The sequence below is a fragment of the Diabrotica virgifera genome, chromosome 3 (genome assembly GCF_917563875.1).
Source record: "Diabrotica virgifera virgifera chromosome 3, PGI_DIABVI_V3a".
In the NCBI taxonomy this organism is placed as follows: Eukaryota; Metazoa; Arthropoda; class Insecta; order Coleoptera; family Chrysomelidae; genus Diabrotica; species Diabrotica virgifera.
Genome location: NC_065445.1, coordinates 146,809,994 through 146,831,480, shown reverse-complemented (window position 1 = coordinate 146,831,480; position 21,487 = coordinate 146,809,994). Strand labels below are relative to the sequence as shown.

Here is a 21,487-nt window from a genome sequence, read left to right as displayed (position 1 = left end):
TTCTCACATTTCTTAAGAAAATGGTACTTACTTCAAGCTTTCAGTCTTATTCTAATAAAAGTTATGAATTTTTAAAGTGAAAGGTGCAGATTTCTGAATTGCAAAGTTTAATCGCAAAAGTTGAGCGAACAAGTTTGAAATTTAGCTTTTTAATCACGTGTTTGTTAAAGTATAGAGTACAAAGAAGTTTTTTGGAAAGTTTTAGATCAAAATGTTTTATAGAACAAAAAATAGTGCAATTTTTATTATCGGCATTAGAAATCCCCAATATAACGGTTATTTTTCGAGATACTGGTGAATGGGTGTACCATGGGTGGTGAATGGCTAATTTTGGTCTTGGATTATGTTTCTGACGGCGCTGAAATCGAAAATGAAATTTATTTTAAATTTTAGGTGGGGGAATATTGTCAAAATCCCAATTTTAGCATAAAAATAGAAAAAAGTGAAATCACGATTTCTTACGTTTAACTCGCTACAACTAGGGTCGATTTTAATATTTTTTTCTAAGGTTTGTACACTATATGTTGCTCACTTTTTTGAAGACAACGGTATCTGTTTTAAGATTTTAGTCTTATTCTAGTAAAAGTTATGAATTTTTTAAAGTACAAGGTGCAGATTCGTGAATTGCAAAGTTTCATCGCAAAAGTTGAGAGGCAAAATTAAAAATTTATCTTATTAATTACGTTTATGTTAAAACATAGAGTACAAAGAAGTTTTCTGGAAAGTTTTAGTTACAAATGTTTATTAAAAAAAATGGCGTAACTTTTAATATAGACGTTATACATTCCCAAAATAACACTTATTTTTCGAGATACTGACCATGTGTAGGGGTCATGCTCCTGACCCTTTAAATTAATCACATCATTTACTGCCCCTTTCCGAATTTTATTTTAGATTCCGCCACTTAGTTACGTGATCACATAATCACTTAGTCATTTAGTCACGTAATGTAACTTTACGTGTTACTGATTTACATGATTTATCCCTAAAGTGATCTGTTTTTGTTGGAGAACAGACAATACCTGATTTGACAACATTCAGGATTTTCCAATAGGACTTACCCTCCACAGCAGCCCACTAGCTTTGTTGTGCCAAGAGGATTTTTTCCTAAGGACTTTCACCTTTAACAATCGGCTGTTGTACAAGCTAAGTTCTTATTTACTTTTATTATATACTTTTGGGGTAATCTATATTTGCTACAGTGTAAACTTATTGTATGCATACGATAAGGGAAATCAGGTACATATTTTTCTTGTTAAATAGGGTATAGGTCGTTGTTTTTTTTATTCAATATAAGTAGTAGTTGTTCAAATAAATAAAATTAGGTCTTGTTTAATAATAATCATTATAAATACTTGAATAGTAAATTTGATAGGGAATCGGGTAGCTAGAGTTTTTGTCGAGGTTTTAAATAGGGAATATGTCTAGGAGGGTTTTTGTATAGGATATTAAGAGTCACTAACCAACTCATTATAGGATTACTTATTAGTGTTTTGCTAGGTGAGATACTTATTTTTTTTGCAACCGTAGCTGTTCTTGTCGTGTACCTATCTCACTCTAGGCTAGTTCAATTTAGGGAATAATTACTAACTTTTAGTTGTAAGGACTTTGTGCTATTCTAACGGACTTTTGATTTTGACTTTGTGATTAATACCTTTGCTTAGCGCAGTGTGTAGGGGATATTTGCTTGGTAGCGGCTTTTTGGTCCTGTTTGACCTTTACTTCACCCCCTACCACTGTTATTGTGTTTAGAGAGTTATATGTAACTTGTAATATATTATAACATATTTACTATTAATATATTTGTATGTATTAAGGTTGGTGTTTTATTTCAGTCTGTATTACCAGTATATAACATAGAAAGACAAGATTAGTATTTAGTATTTTGTATTTCAGGTGGTCGTAACCAGTGTCATTTAGTTCCTGTTGTTCGTTACTTCAAAAATCTCGAGCTGTTCAAATTCTGGGCCCAAAACTTAGTTTTTTCTTTTTTGCTATAGTTAAGTAGAGTGAGCTTTCAAATATTGTGTCCCAGAAGTTGAGCTGTCCGAGTTGGCGCCCATTTTCTTCTCTCTTTATCGTCCCTTTTATCTCGATCTCTCTCCAGTGGTCTTACCTAGTTGGATTAAGTTTTTGTATTAACAGGTCTCATTTTCTTCCTAGTTACTATCATTTCATTATCAAATTTTTTTTAGATCTCTAAAGCCAATATTCGGTGTATTGAAGCTAGCCCGAACACTCACTTGAGATTTAGTGACTCTCTGCCCTTTTGATTTTTTTTTCCTTCTGAGCTAAGCCCCTCTTCTTTTGTCTTAAATCTCTTCTCTCCTATTTTCCCTTATTTCGTCATTCTTTTCTTCAAAAATCTCTATACCCAGAGTATAGAGGTTTCACATGGAAGGTGAATGGCTAATGTTGGTCTTATTTTATGTTTTCGATGGTGCTCACAATGAAAAAGTGGTTTATTTTGAATTTTACGTGAAGAAACATTGTCAAAATCGCAATTTTAACCTAAAAATGAAAAAAAAAGTGAAGTCATGAATTTTTACGTTTAACTCACTGCAACTCTGTTCCATTTTAATATTTTTTTCTAAAATTTCTACAGCATATATTTCTCACCTTTGTAAAGACTATGAAAGTAACTGTAGTCTTTCAGTCTTTTTTTATAAAAGTTATGAATTTTTAAAAATAAAAGGTACAGATTCGTGAATTGCAGAGTTAAATCGCAAAAATTAAGTGACAAAATTAAAAATTTATCTATTTGATTTCGTTCATGTTAAACCAGAGTTAAAAGAAGTTTTATGGGGAGTTTTAGGTCTAGATGTGCTATAGAAAAATTATGGTGCAACTTTTAATTTTAAGAAAAACGTGGTTTAATTTTTTTATTTTTAGAGCAAAATTGCGATTTTGACAATGTTCTCCCACCTAAAATTCAAAATAAACTTGATTTTCGTTTTCAGCACCATCAAAAACATAAAGTAAGACCAAAATTAGCCATTCACCACCAATGATCAGTATCTCGAAAAATTTGCGTTATTTTGGGGATTTATAATGTAAATGTTAAACGCTGCACCATTTGTTTTCTATAAAACATTTTGATTCAAAACTTTCCAGAAAACTTCTTTGTACTCATGTTTTATTTTTGAATTTGATTTAAAATCTATATTTCAAATTTTGTCAGTCAAATTTTGCGATTAAACTTTGCAATTCACGAATCTGCACCTTGTACTTTAAAATATTTATAACTTTTACTAGAATAAGACTAAAAGCTTAAAGCAGAAACCATTGTCTTCAGAAATGTGAGCGATATACAGGGTGTTCAGAAACTCTACCGACAAACGAAGACAGGAGATTTCTCAGATACTTTTAAGATATTTTAACCCAATTCACCTAGTCCGAAAATGCTTCCTAAGGGAGCTAGAGCTCTTTGAAGATGGCGTCTTGTAATTAGTTTTTCTTAAATACCTCCAGAACGCTTCAATTTAGAAAAACGAAAATCAGTACGTATATTTATCTTCCAGAGATAAATCGATTCCATCCATTGCCAATTTCTAGTACCGATCATAGGCGTCCGTTTTGGGTAGGGCAACGGCTATTTTATCACATAACTTATTTGTCTTTAACTTTTAAGCATTTTTGACACTGGATTATTAAATTGTGAGGTATTCTAGTACTAAAAGGTACTCTTGGATTAAGTCGGTAGGACACACGGTTTTCTAGAAAAACCGATTTGAAAATTTTTCGTTTTTTGAATTTGAATAAAAATTGAAAAATTAAAAAAAAACGGTGTATTGTACCATCTTAAATCAAGAGTAACTTTTAGTACTAGAATACCTCATATCTTAATAATCTAGAGTCAAAAACGCTTAAAATTTAAAGACAAAAATGTTATGCGATAAAATAACCGTTGACCTACCCAAAACGGACGCATATGACTCATACTAGAAATTCGCAATTAATGAAATCGATTCATCTCTGAAATATAAATAAACGTACCAGTTTTCGGATTTCTAAATAGTTTTTTTTTTATTTTTTTTTTTTGGAAATTTAAAGGAAGAAAAATTTTTAAATAGATTTTTCTAGAAAACGGTGGATTCTATCGACTTAAAACAAGAGTACCTTTCAGTTGTAGAATACTTCACAATCTAATAATCCAGAGTAAAATTTTTTTAAAATTAAAGATAAAAAAGTTATACGATAAAATAACTGTTGCCCTACCCAAAACGGACGCCTATGACCGGTACTAGAAATTCGCAATGCATGAGTCAATTTATCTCTGGAAGATAAATCTGTGTACCAATTTTCGTTTTTCTCAATAGAAACGTTCTGGAGGTATTTAAAAAAACTAATTACAAGACGCCATCTTCAAAGAGCTCTAGCTCCCTTAGGAAGCATTTTCGGACTAGGTGAATTGGGTTAAAATATCTTACAATTATCTGAGGAATCTCCTGTCTTCGTTTGTCGGTAGAGTTTCTGGACAACCTGTATAGTGTACAAAGTTTAGAAAACAATATTAAAACGGACCAGAGTTGTAACGAGCTAAACGCAAAAAACGTGATTTCATTTTTTTTTGTTTTTAGGGTACAATTGCAATTTTGACAATATTCCCCCACCTAAAATTTAAAATAAATTTCATTTTCGTTTTTGTCACGGTCAAAAACATAATCTAAGACCAAAATTAGCCATTCACCACCCATGGTCAGTATCTCGAAAAATAAGCGTTATATTGGGGATTTCTAACGTCGACATGAAAAGTTGCAATATTTTTTTTTCTATAAAACATTTTGATCTAAAACTTACCAGAAAACTTCTTTGTACTCTCTACTTTAACATAAACGTGATTAGGAAGCTAAATTTTAAACTTCGTCACACAACTTTTGCGATTAAACTTTGCAATGCACAAATCCGCACATTTTCCTTTGAAAAATTCATAACCTTTATCAGGATAAGAATAAAAGCTTGAAACAGGTACCGTTGTCTTCAGAAATGTTAGAGCTACATACTGTAAAAAAATATAATATAATTCAGAAAAAAATATTAAAATGGAACAGAGTTGTAGCGAAGCAAACGCAAAAAAGGTGATTTAATTTTTTTTATTTTTAGGTTAAAATTGCGATTTTGACAATGTTCCCCCACATAAAATTCAAAATAAACTTCATTTTCGTTTTCAGCACCCTCGAAAATATAAAGTATGAATAAAATTAGTCATTCACCCCTCCGTGGTCAGCATCTCGAAAACTAAGCGCTTTTTTGAGGGGGTCCCGCTCGTGTAATATAGTTCGGGGAAATAAGATTGTTATCGGGACTGTAATAAATCCAGATATCAGAAGATTATTTTAGTCATTATACGCCTATACAAAGAAAATATATACTTTTTTGAAGATATTTCGGCGAATGTTTTAATTATTAACAATTTGGTGTAAAAAATCCAATTTTTTCTGTTTTTTTGCTTACCATTAAATAGCTTAATACTAAACTTTATCTGTTGTAAAATTAATTGGTTGCTTCGAAAACTGCAAAATAAGCAAAATCGTTAATTAGTTATAACTGCTGTAAACATTACCCTTTTTAGATATTTTAAACTAGACTATAGACTAAACCAGTTGAAATATCTAGGTGTAGATTATTTATAATAAAGTCTGTTCGCTAAACTTAGACGCAACTTTCTAGATATTTTAGTCGGTAATTTTGCCAATTTTAGTAAAATTGGCAAAAAATAATTTTTAAATAGTTAATAATCACTAAATAGTTAGTAATTTTGCTAATTTTTGCAAAATTGGCAAAAAACCAAAAAATTATCGACTAAAATATCTAGCCAGTTGCGTCTGAGTTTAGCGAACCGACTATACCAATAAAACCAAAAGCATGCTACGAACAGCCGAAATGAAGACACTAAGAGCAATTGCAGGGAAGACAAGAAGGGATGGAATACGAAACAACATCATCAGGGAACAATGTGGCGTGCAAGATGTAGTAAGATGGGGTAGGCAAAGACGAAGAGAATGGTTCAGTCATGTAAAAAGAATGGAGGAGTACAGACTAACAAGAATTGCCCTAGAAGGAAAACCAGCAGGCAAGCGTCCACCGGGGAGACCACCAAAAAGATGGAAAGATAGCTGGCAGTCTACCTCTCAAGAAATACTTCAACGTCGGAATTAACAGATCGACAAATCTACAAGTATAAGAAGAATAATTAATATTAATAATTAATATTAATAATTAATCATTAATATTAATTATTAACTATTAATAAACTGGTATATTTATCAATGAACAATACATTAAATAAATATAATATGGAATTAAAGTGCGCATGCGATTTTTGTCATGGACTAGTCCCTGACCACTCTGCGAACGCACTTATAAGTCAATAACTTCATAATCGTGCTATCTCTTTATACGGCGCATGCGGTTTTGTATAAAGATCGGTTCAGTACCTACTAATTCAGCTAGCATTTTTTAAAATCATTGGAACCATAATTTTCAAGATATTTCGAACAAACTTGTAATAAATTAGCAGCATTATTTAAATCCATTGGATTGGGCCGTAAGGCTTTACTAAAAATGCTTACGTGGGAAAACAGATCATACCAAATAACTAATACTAGAACTTTTGATAACGTTTTGATAACCTATGTGCACCAGGATCTTTAAAACCTTCGTGTACTTGTAAAAGTACATCTTGTATTTCAGTTATTGGGAATCTCGAAGGTTTAACACAATCAATTAGACTTTCCCAGCGAGTTTCGCATACATTTTTAAAGATAAACGTACATTGTCAGTTAAAATTTTGCATTGCCCTACGGAAGCCCAAAAAATATGTATAAACGTTGTAAAATACCAAAAAAAAAATGGTTATTGTGTGCAAAATACACTGATCAAAACGAAAAAGGAGCCACTAACTTAATTTAATGTACACTATTTATTACATTAGGTCTTCTTAAAATTCCATCTCCTAGCGGAGGTTGGATATCATAATGGCTATGGTCACTTTGTTGGCTGCTGCTCTGAACAGTTGTAATGAACTACAGTTAAACCATTCTCTAAGGTTCCTCAGCCAGGAGATGCGTCTTCTTCATATGCTTCTTCTTCCTTTTATCCTTCCTTGCATAATAATTCTCAGCAACTCATATTTTTCTCCTCTGGTAATATGACCCAATTATTCCAGTTTTCTTGTTTTTATACTGTTCATAATTTCTAACTCCTTATTTAAACGTCGTAGCACTTCAACATTGGTAATCCTTTGAACCCACTGAATTTTCAATATTCTTCTGTAACACCACTTTTCGAACGCTTCTATTTTTCTTATGTGTTGTCTCTTCAATGTCCAAGCTTCCATTCCGTATAGTAATATAGAAAATATGTAGCATCTTAGAGCCCTCAATCTAAGAGGCAATTGAAGGTCTTTGTTTGGAAGCAGTGTCTTCATTTTTATAAATGCTTGCCTTGCAGTTTCAATTCGGACTTTAATTTCTTTGCTTTGGTCATTGTTGTCATCAACCCAGGTTCCCAGATATTTGTATGTCTTTACTTTTTCTATTTGGGTTTGCTCTATCAGTAACCTTTCATTACCATGTTGTGTTTTTGAGACAATCATAAATTTAGTTTTTTTCTTGTTTATTTTTAGTCCATTCTTCTTCTTCTTCTTCTTAACTCAGGCGAGACTCGTTAGTCTCTGCCACTTAGTCATAAGACCTTTGTACCAAACCCTGTTCTTCTCCTTAAACTTTAATAAGTCCTGTGGCCTCAACGAAGGCCAACAGTTGTCTTATTGGTAGTTTTAGGATCTCTTCTGGTTCAAACCTCATTTGACCAGTGAAGTCCTGCCTTACATCACCTAGCACACTGCAATGGCACAGTATGTGTATGGCAGTTTCTTCTTCCATTTCGCACTTTCTGCACCATGGTTCATTCACCTTACCTAGTTTGTATAGGTGATTTCTTAAACGGCAATGTCCAGTCACCATTTCAGTGACAGTTTTGATCTCTCGTTTATTGAGGTTTATCAAACTGTTCGAGAGTTTTTTATCAATATTCTTGATTATTTTTTTAGTCTGGATTTGCCCTTGAGTGGTTCTCCATTTATTTTGATGATTCTTTATCAGCCATTTCTGAACCTCGTTTTTCATAGCATCTTTAGTGATGCCACAGAAAGGTTCTGGGCCTTCAAAAGTTTCTCTCGAGTCTTGTTTCGCCAACATATCTGCTCGTTCATTCCCATGCACCCCTTCATGACCCGGCACCCATATTAAAGACACTTTATTGTCTTTTGCCAGGTTATTGAGGAGATCTTTGCAGTTTCTCACCAGTTTTGATTTGGTGAGAGGGTTCTTTACAGCCAGAATAGCCGATTGGCTATCTGTGTAAATGTTGATTCTCTTAGCTTTAGGATCTTCATCAATGAGTTCATCAATGCAGGCCACCAAAGCAAAAACTTCAGCCTGGAACACCGTTGTATGTTTACCTAGGCTGTAAGATTTATTATAGTTACATGTTTGCCCAAAGACTCCTGATCCAGTACCATGGGCAGTTTTAGATCTATCAGTGAACCATATTAAGTCCCCATTAATGTTTGGGACTTTTTGTTCTCTAGATGGTATAATTGTGTTAATCTTCTCAGTGAAGATTAGTTCTGGTGTCATCATATCTGAGTTCATCATAAAGATGGATTCCTCAAACATTACTGGGACTACTTTTTAGTCCATATCGAATGCAATAATCGTTAATTCTATTTAACAATTCTTGTAGCGATTCCAGGGTGTCTGGCATTATAACTGTCATTAACGAATCGTATGTTATTTACTATTGTTTATAGAGATTCCACCATTTAGTCCCTCGATCGCTTCCTGAAATATGCCTTCACTGTTCATGTTAAACAGTAGCGGTGACAGAACACAACCCTGTCTTACTCCTCTCTTTATATCAATATTCTTGTTCTTCTATCTTTATATTGGCCTTTTGATTCCAATTCAGATTGATGATAATTCGTAAAGGAATTAGGTAGGAACTTAAATATGTACGTCCACCCAGTAAACATTTATAGTTTTTATAAATGATAGAGAAAAAAAACAAGTTTCTTATCTTCGTTTTTCTTGTATTCAATAAAAAATCTAAACTTGATAACATTTTGGAATCACCTTTATTCCGTTATTGACTTGCTGGCGATATTTACGTTAGAGTTATTAAGAATTACCGATGGATTTTGATGTGCTTGGAAGTGTATCTCACAGAAATTCAAATTGCTGTATTATTGCTGCTTCCTGCTGTATTATTTTCCCATCAATTTCGATTTTACATCGTAGTGGGTATTTAGATGTTGTCATACATTTGGTTTTTTTCTGCTGCTATTATCATATTGTATTTCTTGGCTGTTGTATTGAAGATGTGTGTTAATCTTTGGAGATCGTCTTCTGTCTCGGCGATTAATGCGGCGTCGTCTGCATAACATCCATGACCTTTACGTACTGCTTCTATTATTTCGTCCATTATTATATTAAAGAGCAGTGGGCTTAACGAGTCACCTTGTCTGACTCCGCTTTATACTGGTACAAACTGTGTTAGTTTTCCATTTATCTTTGCCTGTATTCGATTATGGAAGTATGTTCCTTCTATACAGTAAGTGTAAGACGTCTTCGACTAGAATGCGATCGAAAGCCTGTGTCAGGTCTATAAAACATAGATATGCTGGTTTATTGTACTTGATGGCCTTTTCTGTGATTTGTCTCGGTACAAATACGGCGTCCACGCAGGATCTTCCGGATCTGAATCCTTGTTGTTCACTGATAAAGTTGTTAGTTTATTGATTTTGTTGGTTAGGACTTTTGTGGTTAGCTTAAGTGCGGTGTTCAGTGGATTTATACCTCTATAATTGTTGGGGTCTTCTTTGTCTCCTTTCTTGAACCTTGGTATCACTATGCTGTTTCTCCATGCGTCTGGTATCTTGCAGTGCAATATTAGTTTTTGTATAAGTTTTGTCATCTCTAGGGTTATACTTTCTCCTACGTATTTTAGAAGCTCGTTGGTTATTCCGTCTGGCCCTGGTGTTTTCTATTTTTGAGTGAATTTATGGCTACTTCTTTATCTCTACTTCATGAAAACTGATTTCTATTTCGTGTCATAATTCGGGTACGTTATTGTGTTGATTATTATTTTCTTTTCCTTTAAACAGTTGCGTCAAATATCTTTCCCATTCGTTTGCTGGTATGTTATTGTATTCCTTCAATTCTGCCATTTCTTTCCGTTGGTTTCTTATGAATCTCCATATTTGTTTTTGTGTACCGTAGAAGTCGCTTTCCATCCTTTCTGTAAACTGCTCCCAGTGTTCATTTTTTGTTCTTCTTACCAACTGCTTTGTTCATTTCGTATTCTTCTATAGGTGTCTCTGGATTCTGGAGTATTTGATGTTTTATACTTCATATAAGCCTCTCGTTTCTCGTTACATTTCTGTTTTATTTCTGTTTTGAACCATGGCGTATTCTTGTTGTTTCTTTTGTTCAATATGACTTTGCGTTTTCCTAGAGCTTCTGTTGCTACCTCTTCAATGTTGTTTTTAATTTTCTCCCAGCTCGCGTTTATATCTTCGATATCGTCTATTTGTTTCAGCTGTATCTTCTGTGCTGGCCTCCTTTGGTACATTTCTTTTATAGGGTGGTCCCGCAGTGATTCAAAACTCGTTCATTAATTATTTAATTATCTCATATAATGAGTGGCCTGTTAATTCTTCAATTTCTTGGTATGTAGCTATAATAAAATGCTAAATGATTTCTAAGTCGCTATCATTGATATCTACATAACAAAACGTAACTGAAATGATAATATCTGAAGTAAAATCTAAAATAATTCTAAAATATTTCTCTTTACGGTTACATTGACTGAAAAAAGTAAACTTACGTGCATAGAAATTTGGTTGTGCCCACTTAAAAATTTGGTTATTTTTTATTTCTCATATTTCCTAAACCTGTTGCCCGATTTAAGTGATTTTTTGAACATGTTATAGCCTGATTCTTTAACAATACCACTGTGATAATATTGTTGCTAAACAGGTAAATTTTTATTGTATACCGGGTGTACCAATCAAACTGTGATTTTTTCTCAAAGTTCGCATCACCCTGTGGAATGTTCTAGCATTTATAAAATACTGAAATTAAAACCCAACTACAGCCACAGGTTTTCTTAACATTCTGTTTTTTGATTTATTCGCTTATGTTGGATAATAAAAAAGTTAGGTACTTTAACAACTAGACATGTTCTTCATTAATACACGGTGTTTCTAAATAAGTGCTACAAACTTTAAGGGGTAATTCTGCATGAAAAAATAATGACAGTTGGCTTTATAAACGTATGTCCGCAAATGTTTCGTTTCCGAGATACGGGATGTTGCAATTTTTTCTTACAAACGGACGATTCATTTTGTTGCTTTAAAACCGGTGGAGATATGCCAATGCAATTTGGTGGGTTTTAAGACGCACACTTATTGCACATTTTTTGACATGAAATTAAGGATTTAATATTCACCATTAGCGCGCATACGTGTAATATGACCGATCATATTACCCGTATGCACGCTAATGGTGAATATAAAATTCTTAATTTTATGTCAAAAAATCTGCAATAACTATCTCTTAAAACCTACCAAATTTCATTTGCATATCTCAACTGAATATCAAACTTGTTATAAAGCAATCAATAAATCGTCAGTTTGTAAGAAAAAAGTCAACGTCCCGTATCTCGGAAATGAAACATTTGCGGACATAAGTTTATCAAGCCAATTGTCATTATTTTTTCATGCAGAATAATTACCCCTTAAAGTTTGTCACACTTATTTAGAAACACCGTGTATTGATGAAGAACATGTCTAGTTGTTAAAGTACGGAACTTTTTTATTATCCAACATAATCGAATGAATCAAAAAGCAGAATGTTAAGAACACCTGTGGCTATAGTTATGTTTTAATTTCAGTATTTTATAAATTCTACAATATTCCACAGGGTGATGCGAACTTTGAGAAAAAAACACAGTTTGATTGGTACACCCGGTATACAATAAAAATGTACGTGTTTAGCAACAATATTATTACAGTGGTATTGTTAAAGAATCAGGCTATAACATGTTCAAAATTTCACTTAAATCGGCCAACAGGTTTAGGAAATATGAGACATCAAAAATGACCAAATTTTTAAGTGGGCCGATTTCTATGCACGTAAGTTTATTTTAAAATTGGCATGTGTTGCTCAACTTTTGATAACACCATCTATTGATTAAGCGATGAAGCTCTTTAGTTGATAGAATAAGTAATTTATATCCATGCGTTTGTTTTTAGGTTTTTTTCAGAGTTGAATTGCAGCTGGCACGATGCTTACTTCAAGATGGTAAATACAACACAAGAAGGAATGGTTGCACGATATGGCCGCACTCTATTAGTGCAAAGGAGATTTAATTGTTGTGGGATGTAAACGATCCGCTTCTTGAAATGGCGTATAAGGGAAAAAAGAAGAAATGTATTCTCCTAAAATAAACTGCGATATATGTATAGTACTTTTAAAATTTGATTATCATTTTTATTAATAAAATATGTTAACACGTTATATATATTACACGTTTATGACTTAATACTTCCCCCAGAAAATAATTTGATTTCAAAATACCAGATAGTTTAAAGTATATACAGTAAGCGCAATGCTAGTAGACACACGGGTACCTAATTGCTAGGCATGGGCTAATCCGACCCGTTCTCACCTTTCATGTCTAATGTCTCTCATGTCATGCGAGTGTCATGAAACGATTCAAAACAATTGTTTTTCCATACAAAAAATACAATATGTAAGTAATACTATTTTTACCTGCTTTAAAAAAACTTTATTCAAACACCAACAATAATACAATACTTTATTATAACTTTTACAACTTTAATACAATGACAACTATAAACTTCAAATACAACTGTTCTATGAACTGTTAACTTTCTATGTTTATGTTGGTTCCTATCCATTTTCTGACGTTCTATATATAAAAGTAAACAGTGCAACAAGTAAAGGGTCCAGGACTATATTACCCAGAGACATGTAAAGAGAATAGACTTGGCTAGGGATATGCCACTCAATGCATCGGGGTGTAACGTCGATATCAAGTACGGTGGTCTAGCTATCTTTGTCTGTCGTGCGAGTGTGAGCGTATCTACCAAGAGGTGGGAGTAACAGGCGGCGACCATCATATGCTAGAGAGAGAAAGTTAAGCGCCGGTAGAGAGAGATAGATACACCACCGACCAGAACTGCCCCGCGTTACGCTATTTTTCGGTGTGGCCAAATCTATGTGTATAAGATCTTTGATATTACCTCAATGTACCCGTGTGTCTAGTAGCGTGGCGGTTACTGTATATAAAAATAAAAGGTAATTTCCTGAAGCTTAAGAGAGGCGTATTCACATATAAACCAATCACAATTGGTTTTAGTATGTTCCAAAAAAAATTTAAAACCCTTTTAGAAAAGAACGGCTATATTAGAGAATGATTTTATTTAAAATTAACTAAGACAATAAATGAAAATACTTAATTATCCGCGGCCTTACACAGCATATTATTATTCTGTTTGCCGTACCAGTGAGGTCTCTTTTTCTCTTCCAGTGAAGTAATCTAGAACATCCTCTTTTCCTTCTTGTATCCTTTTCAAGTTCTTATCGGTATTCTTGTCTCGTACATTTTTCGCATATGTCCATACCAGAGTAATTTTCGTTTTTCTATTATATCATTTAGTTCACAGTCATTAGTTCTCTAATACGTTATTCATTAGTGTTAATCTGTGGCTTGTTCTCTAAAACATAATTTCCATTGCATTTATTTGTCACCCACGTCTCTGAGCCATCAGTTTTTATCATTGTCTTAAAGATTTGTTGTTTAGTTTAACTTATAACATCGCCCATTAAATCGAGAGTAATTGTCGGGTTATTCTTTCCTTTTTTTATTTTATTTATTATATCCGTTTCTTCTGATCCTATACATATTTGTTGAAGTTGCCCTTAAGTATTTATATTGTATTTGTTTCTTTTATGGAATTGTTATTTAGTTATTTATCTCCAGGTCTTCTGCAGTGTTTCCATTAACCATGTATTGCATTTTATCATAATTAATTTTCAAACCTCAGCTCCCAAATTCTTCTTGTCCAATGTCGTCTTTGCCTTCTGCTAAAATAATGTGATCATCGGCCAACAAAAGGTTATGGATACGGTTCTCGTCAATTTTTACTCCCAACCGTCCATATTCCTTGTTCCAGATTTTTAATGTTTCATCTATATAAAGTTTGAATATGGTTGGTGTGCCTTATGAGTTGTGCATTAATCCTATATAAACATGTCTAGTGCTAGTGCACCCTCCGAGTAACGGTCTTCCTGTAAGGCTAGAAATTTGTATAGTGATAAGTCATAGCACAAAAAGGCAAAATCATGACCTGGCAGGCATCAGCCCTGCACGGGTATCTACCAGGTGAATCGAAAGGTGCATAGTTTAGGGGGTAAAACAAACTTTCTCCTGTAAGTCATTTAAAAGAAATGTGTACAATAACAGGCGGTTCTGAACAGCATAAGACCTTGCCAGGCGAGGGGAAAGATTAGGGTTTTTGTTTTTTTTTTCGAAAATTATTTTTTTGCATCGAACAAAGTTTTTTTTAGGTTTTTTGAATCATTTAAAACAGAAATGGTCTTTAGTGACTTTTCTCTTAGGTTAATAGTTTTTGACATAAGCGATTAAAAATTGAGAAATTCGGCCATTTTTAACCCTCAAATACTATGTGAAAAACTAAAAATTTCAATGTTGCCAAGGTAGGTAGATATTCTTTAAATATCGATTGATGAAATCCCGAAGAGTTTTTTGCAATACAATATCGAAACCCCCCGTTTTCTAATTGCTAATCAAGCATTCGCGACACTAGTATATAAATTTTACATCAAATTAATGTAATATGCGTAAATACAGGGTGAGTTTTTAGTGATGGATCGGTCGATAATTCCATTAAGGTATAGAATATCGAAAAAAGTTATTTAGAAAATAATTACACTTTTATAAAAAAGAATTTTTTTATAATAAAACGTTTTTATTATTTATAGGTGAGAATATAAAATAATTTGACGATATAAAATAAAATTTCAAAAATCACACTATAATAAAAAAGTACTTTTTATAATAACACGGTTTTGTTATATACAGGACACAACATGTTTCGAAAGAATAAATTATAGTAAGATAAAATATGAATTTTTAATATGTGTATTAACTGTTAAAAATATAATTCCAAAAATTACACTAGTATAAAAAAGAACTTTTTATAATTCCATGGTTGTTTAAAATGGTATAATATATAATAATTAACTTATAAAATATGAATTTTAAGGATATCAAGTTTTAATTATTTATTAAAAAAATTAAAAAAAGATACGCAACAGCCGTATTCGAACTAGGGAACTCTCGATCTGCAGTCTAATGTCACTGACCCACCATCAATTTGTAAATATCGATTTATTAACGTACTTTAAAATATCATTGCATTAGTCACATTTTTAAAATAGTTTGAAATAAAAAAAAAGCGATTTATCCATACAGGGTGATTGATTAGTGGGGTAAAGCTCCGTAGATCCGTTATAGTAATAGATAGCAATAAAATGTTGTTCTGAAGCTATTTTCTTGAGTTGATTTTCTGACGGATATTCTTGAGTTGGGGTTGATTTCATGTAATCGAATGAACTATCTTTCAGTAAAGTCGTCCCAGGAACGCAACTCATAAATATTGGCAATATCATTTTAAAGTCTTCTACTTTAAAATGTATCATATTATGTATCTGAATTGCCGATATAAATGAGTCAAATTAAATAAATTATTAGAAGAATTTTTTTACTAAGCAACAATATTTTTGTTTATGTTAGTAGTATTTTGTATTTTGACAACGGCACCCGATTTGGACGTCGAAACGTTAATAAAAATAATTTTTTAATAATATTGTGGCTTATTTCCCATTATAAATAGTTAAAATAGCAATAAAAGTTAATAACAAAAATTGTAACCAACTTTGATTACAAATTGATAATCAGTAATTAGGTTTGTTCGTAGTACGATCCAATCGATCAGCAACCGTTGCCAACCATCAGAAGCATGCGCAGTTAACAGTTAGCGCTGCGCAGTTAACAGTTCGAGTTCGTAGACTACGAACGCGCTTGCGTCTGACGGTTGGCAACGGTTGCTGATCGTTCTACGAACAAACCTATTGTAAATTGTCAGTTTTAGACAATTCAGTCATGGCTTGCCTAAAATTTGGATAGATTTAGACCCATAATTAATAATTTGCTCTGAAAATGAAAATATTTCGAAAACTAATAATTTTAGACATAAGAAATGTAATATAAAAATTAAAGTACGGTAATGGTACTTTTCGATAGTGATATAAAATACAGGGTGTTTCATTTAACCCGGGAGCAGTCGCACCGTGAGAAAAAATCTTACATTTTATCCTTTTCCGTGATAAATTGATGAAAAATTTTTCAACATTGGTTTCCACTCGTAACTGACTCGAGGAAGATCGTAGTAATGCGTAGAAATTTTTTATTATTTTTTTTGTGGATTTTATGGTTTTGGTGAGAACTAATTAGCTTTAAATTGTTGGAAATATATATTTTTAACATAACAATTAAATAAAAATATTATAAAATAGAAATTTGTTTTAAATTCGTATTTAAATCTATATTGTGAGACTTTTCTTTACGCGCGACTACTTACGTTACAGAAGTGAGAGCGACTGAAAGTTACTGAGAAAATAATGTACTTGCGTTTTGACTCACCCTGTATTCAATATATAAAAAATTAGCAATATCGATTATTTATGAAAATTTTGACAATAAATAAAAAAAATGGCATTAATAAACCATTGCCGTTGTGCTTATTTTTATTTATACAGGGAGTTAAACTTGTTACGATTTTCATATCAAATTGGTTATAACTTTGTAAATACCCTGTATAACATAGTAAACCTTTATATTGTTGTAATGGAGAAGTTAAGAATATTTTTAATATAAAATAAAATACAGGATGTTCCATTTAAAAAAACAACTTTGATCTGTCACTATGTTATCGAACACCCTGTAACATTCTAACTAATTTTGTAATGTATAGTTCAAAGTTGGCTACAATTTTTGTTATTAACTTTTATCGCTATCCATTACTATAACGGATCTACGGAGCTTTATCCCACTAATCAATCGCCCTGTATAATAGCAGTTAAATATTGCATTGTTAGCTAGTTCTAAGCTATTCTGAAAATTTCAGGTACCTAGGTAGCCTAGAACTATTTTTAAAATGGATTTCAAAATTTGCGGAGACCGTGACAACAACCAAGCCAAGTAAAAAACGTTTTAAAATGTACATAGGCAATAATATTCTCCAGGCTTGGAAAATATGTCCATTTCTACAGGGTGATCAATAACTACGTGGTATATCAAACATGTAATTTTTTAAACCCTATATATTTTACCCTATATAATTTGTTTTATACAGTAAGATAAACAATATACTGTAGTTTTTAAATTAAGTTTAATTGAAATCATTAACGAATATTTGTATACAGGGTGAACTACAAAACCAAATTACGATTTTCTCAATTTTTTTAAATATTTAGATAAAACTTTAAACATAATCAAAACGAAATTAGAGAATGATAATATATTGACAACTAGAACAAGGCTAAATGTATCAGCTATAATGGAGCTATTGACATTATGTACTAATAATACCTATTTTCAATTAAACAATGAATTCTGTAAACAACATTTTGGTCTAGCAATGGGCTCTTCTTTATCTCCATTATTGGCTAATATATTTATGGAGGATTTCGAAACTAATATTTCTAAACAAAATTTAATTCTCACAGTATGGTGGAGATATGTAGATGATGTGTTTTCAATATGGCCTCATATATCAGAATTGTTGGATACATTCCTAAATATTATAAACGATCAAGAAGAGAGAATAAAATTTACAATGGAAAAGGAATATAATAACACCCTGCCTTTCCTCGATGTTTTATTCTCAAAGAAGGATACTGGATATGAGACTCAAGTGTATAGAAAACCAACACACACCAACAGATATTCAATTACAAATCAAATCACATCAACGTTAAAAAGGGAATTATTAAATCCTTATATGATAGAGCCAAAATTACTTGTTCTAACGAAAATTCATTTTTAGAAGAAAAAAGAATTGTTAACATCTGTTTTATTAAAAAATGATTATCGTTTATAAATAAGGAATTGTCAAGATTGGATCGAATAGAACAGAACAACTTAGAACGGGATCCTATAACATTCACAAGAAATAGTACGAGGAAAATATCAATACCATATATAAAAGGACTATCCGAGAAACTTAAAACAATAGGAAATAAATTCAACATTTCAACACGTTCAACAAATTCAACAAACACATTGAGATCTATTTCTATCTAAAACTAAACCTAACAATGAACAAGAAATAACAAAGAATTGTATTTATAAAATACCTTGTAAATGCGAACAATTTTATTTAGGTGAAACATCAAGATCATTAAACGTTAGAATAAGCGAACATCAGTCTTAAATTAAAAATAGAGAATTTGATAGATCTCAAACAGTGGCGGCTCGTGGTAATTGAAAATGGGTGTTCAATTAAGGAATATAATTATAGAAACGGTGAATAAAAGCCGCGGGAATTGCGGCACAGGCGAAAAATTTTTGGGAATCCTTTTTTTAACTATGTCATCTAGCATGCTAGTTCTTTTTGCTGATCTTGAAAAAAGGCGGAAATGCATGTAAATTGGCAAAAAAGTTGGCTACATTTGCATGAATACAAACACATTTCTACAATATCAAATTAAATTGATGTGCATAACAATGTACATAAAATGAGTAAGGAAAATCTTTTCTTATTATTCTTTGAACGCCACCTTCCCTGATTTACGGAAATATTTAGCAGTTCCAACTCTTTTTTAATTTCTGTGGCTATGTCTCTGGAACTATGTGAAACAGGTTCTAAAAATTTCCAAAAACGTTCGTAAATTTGGCCATTGATGGGTAGAAACATCAATAGTTTCATCACACTGGATGGATACAAAGCGTGCCTCTGAAACCTGTTTTTTAATCTCGTCCTGGCAAACAGTTAGAATAGCATCTATGCAATATGTATTTAATTTTGAACTGACTTTGACGTACTTTTAAAAACAGTATTTCCCTCCAAATGTTTATGTGATAAATGTTAAATGTTTTTCTGATATAAGATCAATGAGGCCCCTATATATTCCTGGATTTAGGCTTTCTGATGACTCGTCATGTCCCCTCAAAGCTATTTCGAAGAAATAAAATGCCACAAAATTTTACGCAATCGACAAGACGGGATAAAATTAATGTAACGATTTTTTTTTAACTTGGTCGTTAAAGTCTTTTATCGATTTCCTATACCCAGAATCTAATAATTGGTGAACATCAATATTGCCAATATCTGAGAGTTGCAATTCATTTTTTAAATGGATTTGAGAAGATCCGTGTTTTTTAATTTTTGTCGATAAATGAGATAAATCCGCCCGTTTTTGTCCACTCTGAAGAAATAGTTTCATTTTTCGAAAATACGAAACATGGAAAACAAAACAAAGAATTTAGTTTATTACACCCGCACAACCACGAAGTTTTTTTTATATTGTTCAACTTTAAAGCAACGTTTAAACTTTTTGTTTTTTATAGCACATTGCACATTCTTGTACCAAGTTTATCTCCGGCCGAGGTGGACCATTCTTTTTTATAAGAAGTCGATTTTCAAAACTATTTGCATTTTCTTTTATAAAATCCACTGAATAAGGCTCCATCATAAAACTATTAATATTGTATTTAAGATTTAATCGTATTTAGCTAGAACCCACAACAGAAAATTCCAAACTGTGAACCGAAACGTGCCAAAACGCTCCACTGGTCTCTGGGTGCACTGCACAAATTCTTGCTGTTTTATATAGGCGAAATGCTTTTTCACCGATTTTAAGATTTCTCTTTCTAACTATAGGGTAGGTTACTAGTGGCTGGTTCAATTTGAATTCTGCACCCGAGCATAAGTCATCTGCACTTACCAAGTGCATCCAGCGGCGTAGAGCAAATAAATATGATTAATAAATAAAGTTATATTTTAATGATTCTATGAGATTAAAAAAAATATTTTAATGATATTTTAATATTTATGAGATTTAAAAAAACTGTATTTTAATGAACTTTTATTGGGTGTTCACTGCACAAGTGAACCAATGGAGAAACCGCCCCTGATCTCAAATCAGAGCTGGGCCGGGTACTGATAAATTGTACTCGGGTACAGAGTACTGGGTACTTTTCATATTTGAGTAACGAGTACAGAGTACTGAGTACATTCGAATATAGGACATGAAAAAAAGTAAGAAGGTAATAATTAGGGAGCGGATTTATATGCGATCAATTTTGATGAAAAGTGCGCATACATATTCAGTAAAAAATTTCAAAATATGCGCATACATATTCAGTAATGCGCAAGATTTGCACAAAAATTCAAAGAATGCACATTTCTTGAAACCACATATTTTCTGTTCTATTCTAGTGGGTTTTATAAAAATATTATCTTTCAAATAAAAACATTACTTTTTATCAAAAATGAATAACCATTTTTAAATTTCGTTGCAACACGAAACTACAGCCGCATCATTATTCCAGTTCAATCAGAGAGTGCAGCAATCACCTCTACCGGTTTCGAAACTCATTAGTCTCTCATCAGGAGACACATATGTTGCTCTCTCTGACCCAACTAGGACAAACCCCGGCGTGCAGTCACGGATTGCAACGAACGAAATGGCAGGGATGCCCTAGCGGAAACTGCTAGGAAAAAACTAAGTTTTCAATCTAATAGCACATAAAACAACATCCAAAAATGTTACTCTACATCCTACCAGATTGAAAACAATGGAAACCTTCTCTGGTAACACCTCCGTGGCTTCTACAATTTGCAAGCCATAACGGATGCTGAGACTAAGGAAGATGAGGGAATTTTACAATTTATAATTCACGTCCCATCTGCTCTGCGCGGTAAAGTTCCCTTCGTACTCCAATCAGAGTAAACATGTAAATCAAAAATGAATAACCATTTTTCAATTTCGTTGCAACACGAAACTACAGCCGCATCATTATTCCAGTTCAATCAGAGAGTGCAGCACGCACCTCTACCGGTTTCGAAACTCATTAGTCTCTCATCGGGATGCACATATGCTGCTCTCTCTGACCCAACTAGGACAAACCCCGGCGTGCAGTCACGGATTGCAACGAACGAAATAGAAGGGATGCCCTAGCGGCAACTGCGAGCAAAAAACTAAGTTTTCAATCTAATAGCACATAAAACAACATCCAAAAATGTTACTCTACATCCTACCAGATTGAAAACAATGGGAACCTTCTCTGCTAACACCTCCGAGGCTTC

At 32.6% G+C, this 21,487-nt stretch overlaps 2 protein-coding genes across 13 annotated transcripts in view; one reads left to right on the top strand and one right to left on the bottom strand.

Moving 5' to 3' along the window:
* Positions 1–12,584, top strand: part of LOC126882094 (DNA repair protein REV1-like) — a 74,175-nt gene extending 61,591 nt beyond the window's left edge. For both annotated transcript variants that reach the window (XM_050646946.1, XM_050646945.1), the window contains one exon: positions 12,320–12,584. In XM_050646946.1, coding sequence (XP_050502903.1) covers positions 12,320–12,452 — 133 coding nt within the window. In that variant the 3' untranslated portion in view covers positions 12,453–12,584. The remainder of the gene's footprint in view (positions 1–12,319) is intronic.
* Positions 1–21,487, bottom strand: part of LOC114334083 (protein son of sevenless) — a 652,420-nt gene that overhangs the window by 320,096 nt on the left and 310,837 nt on the right. The window lies entirely within an intron of this gene.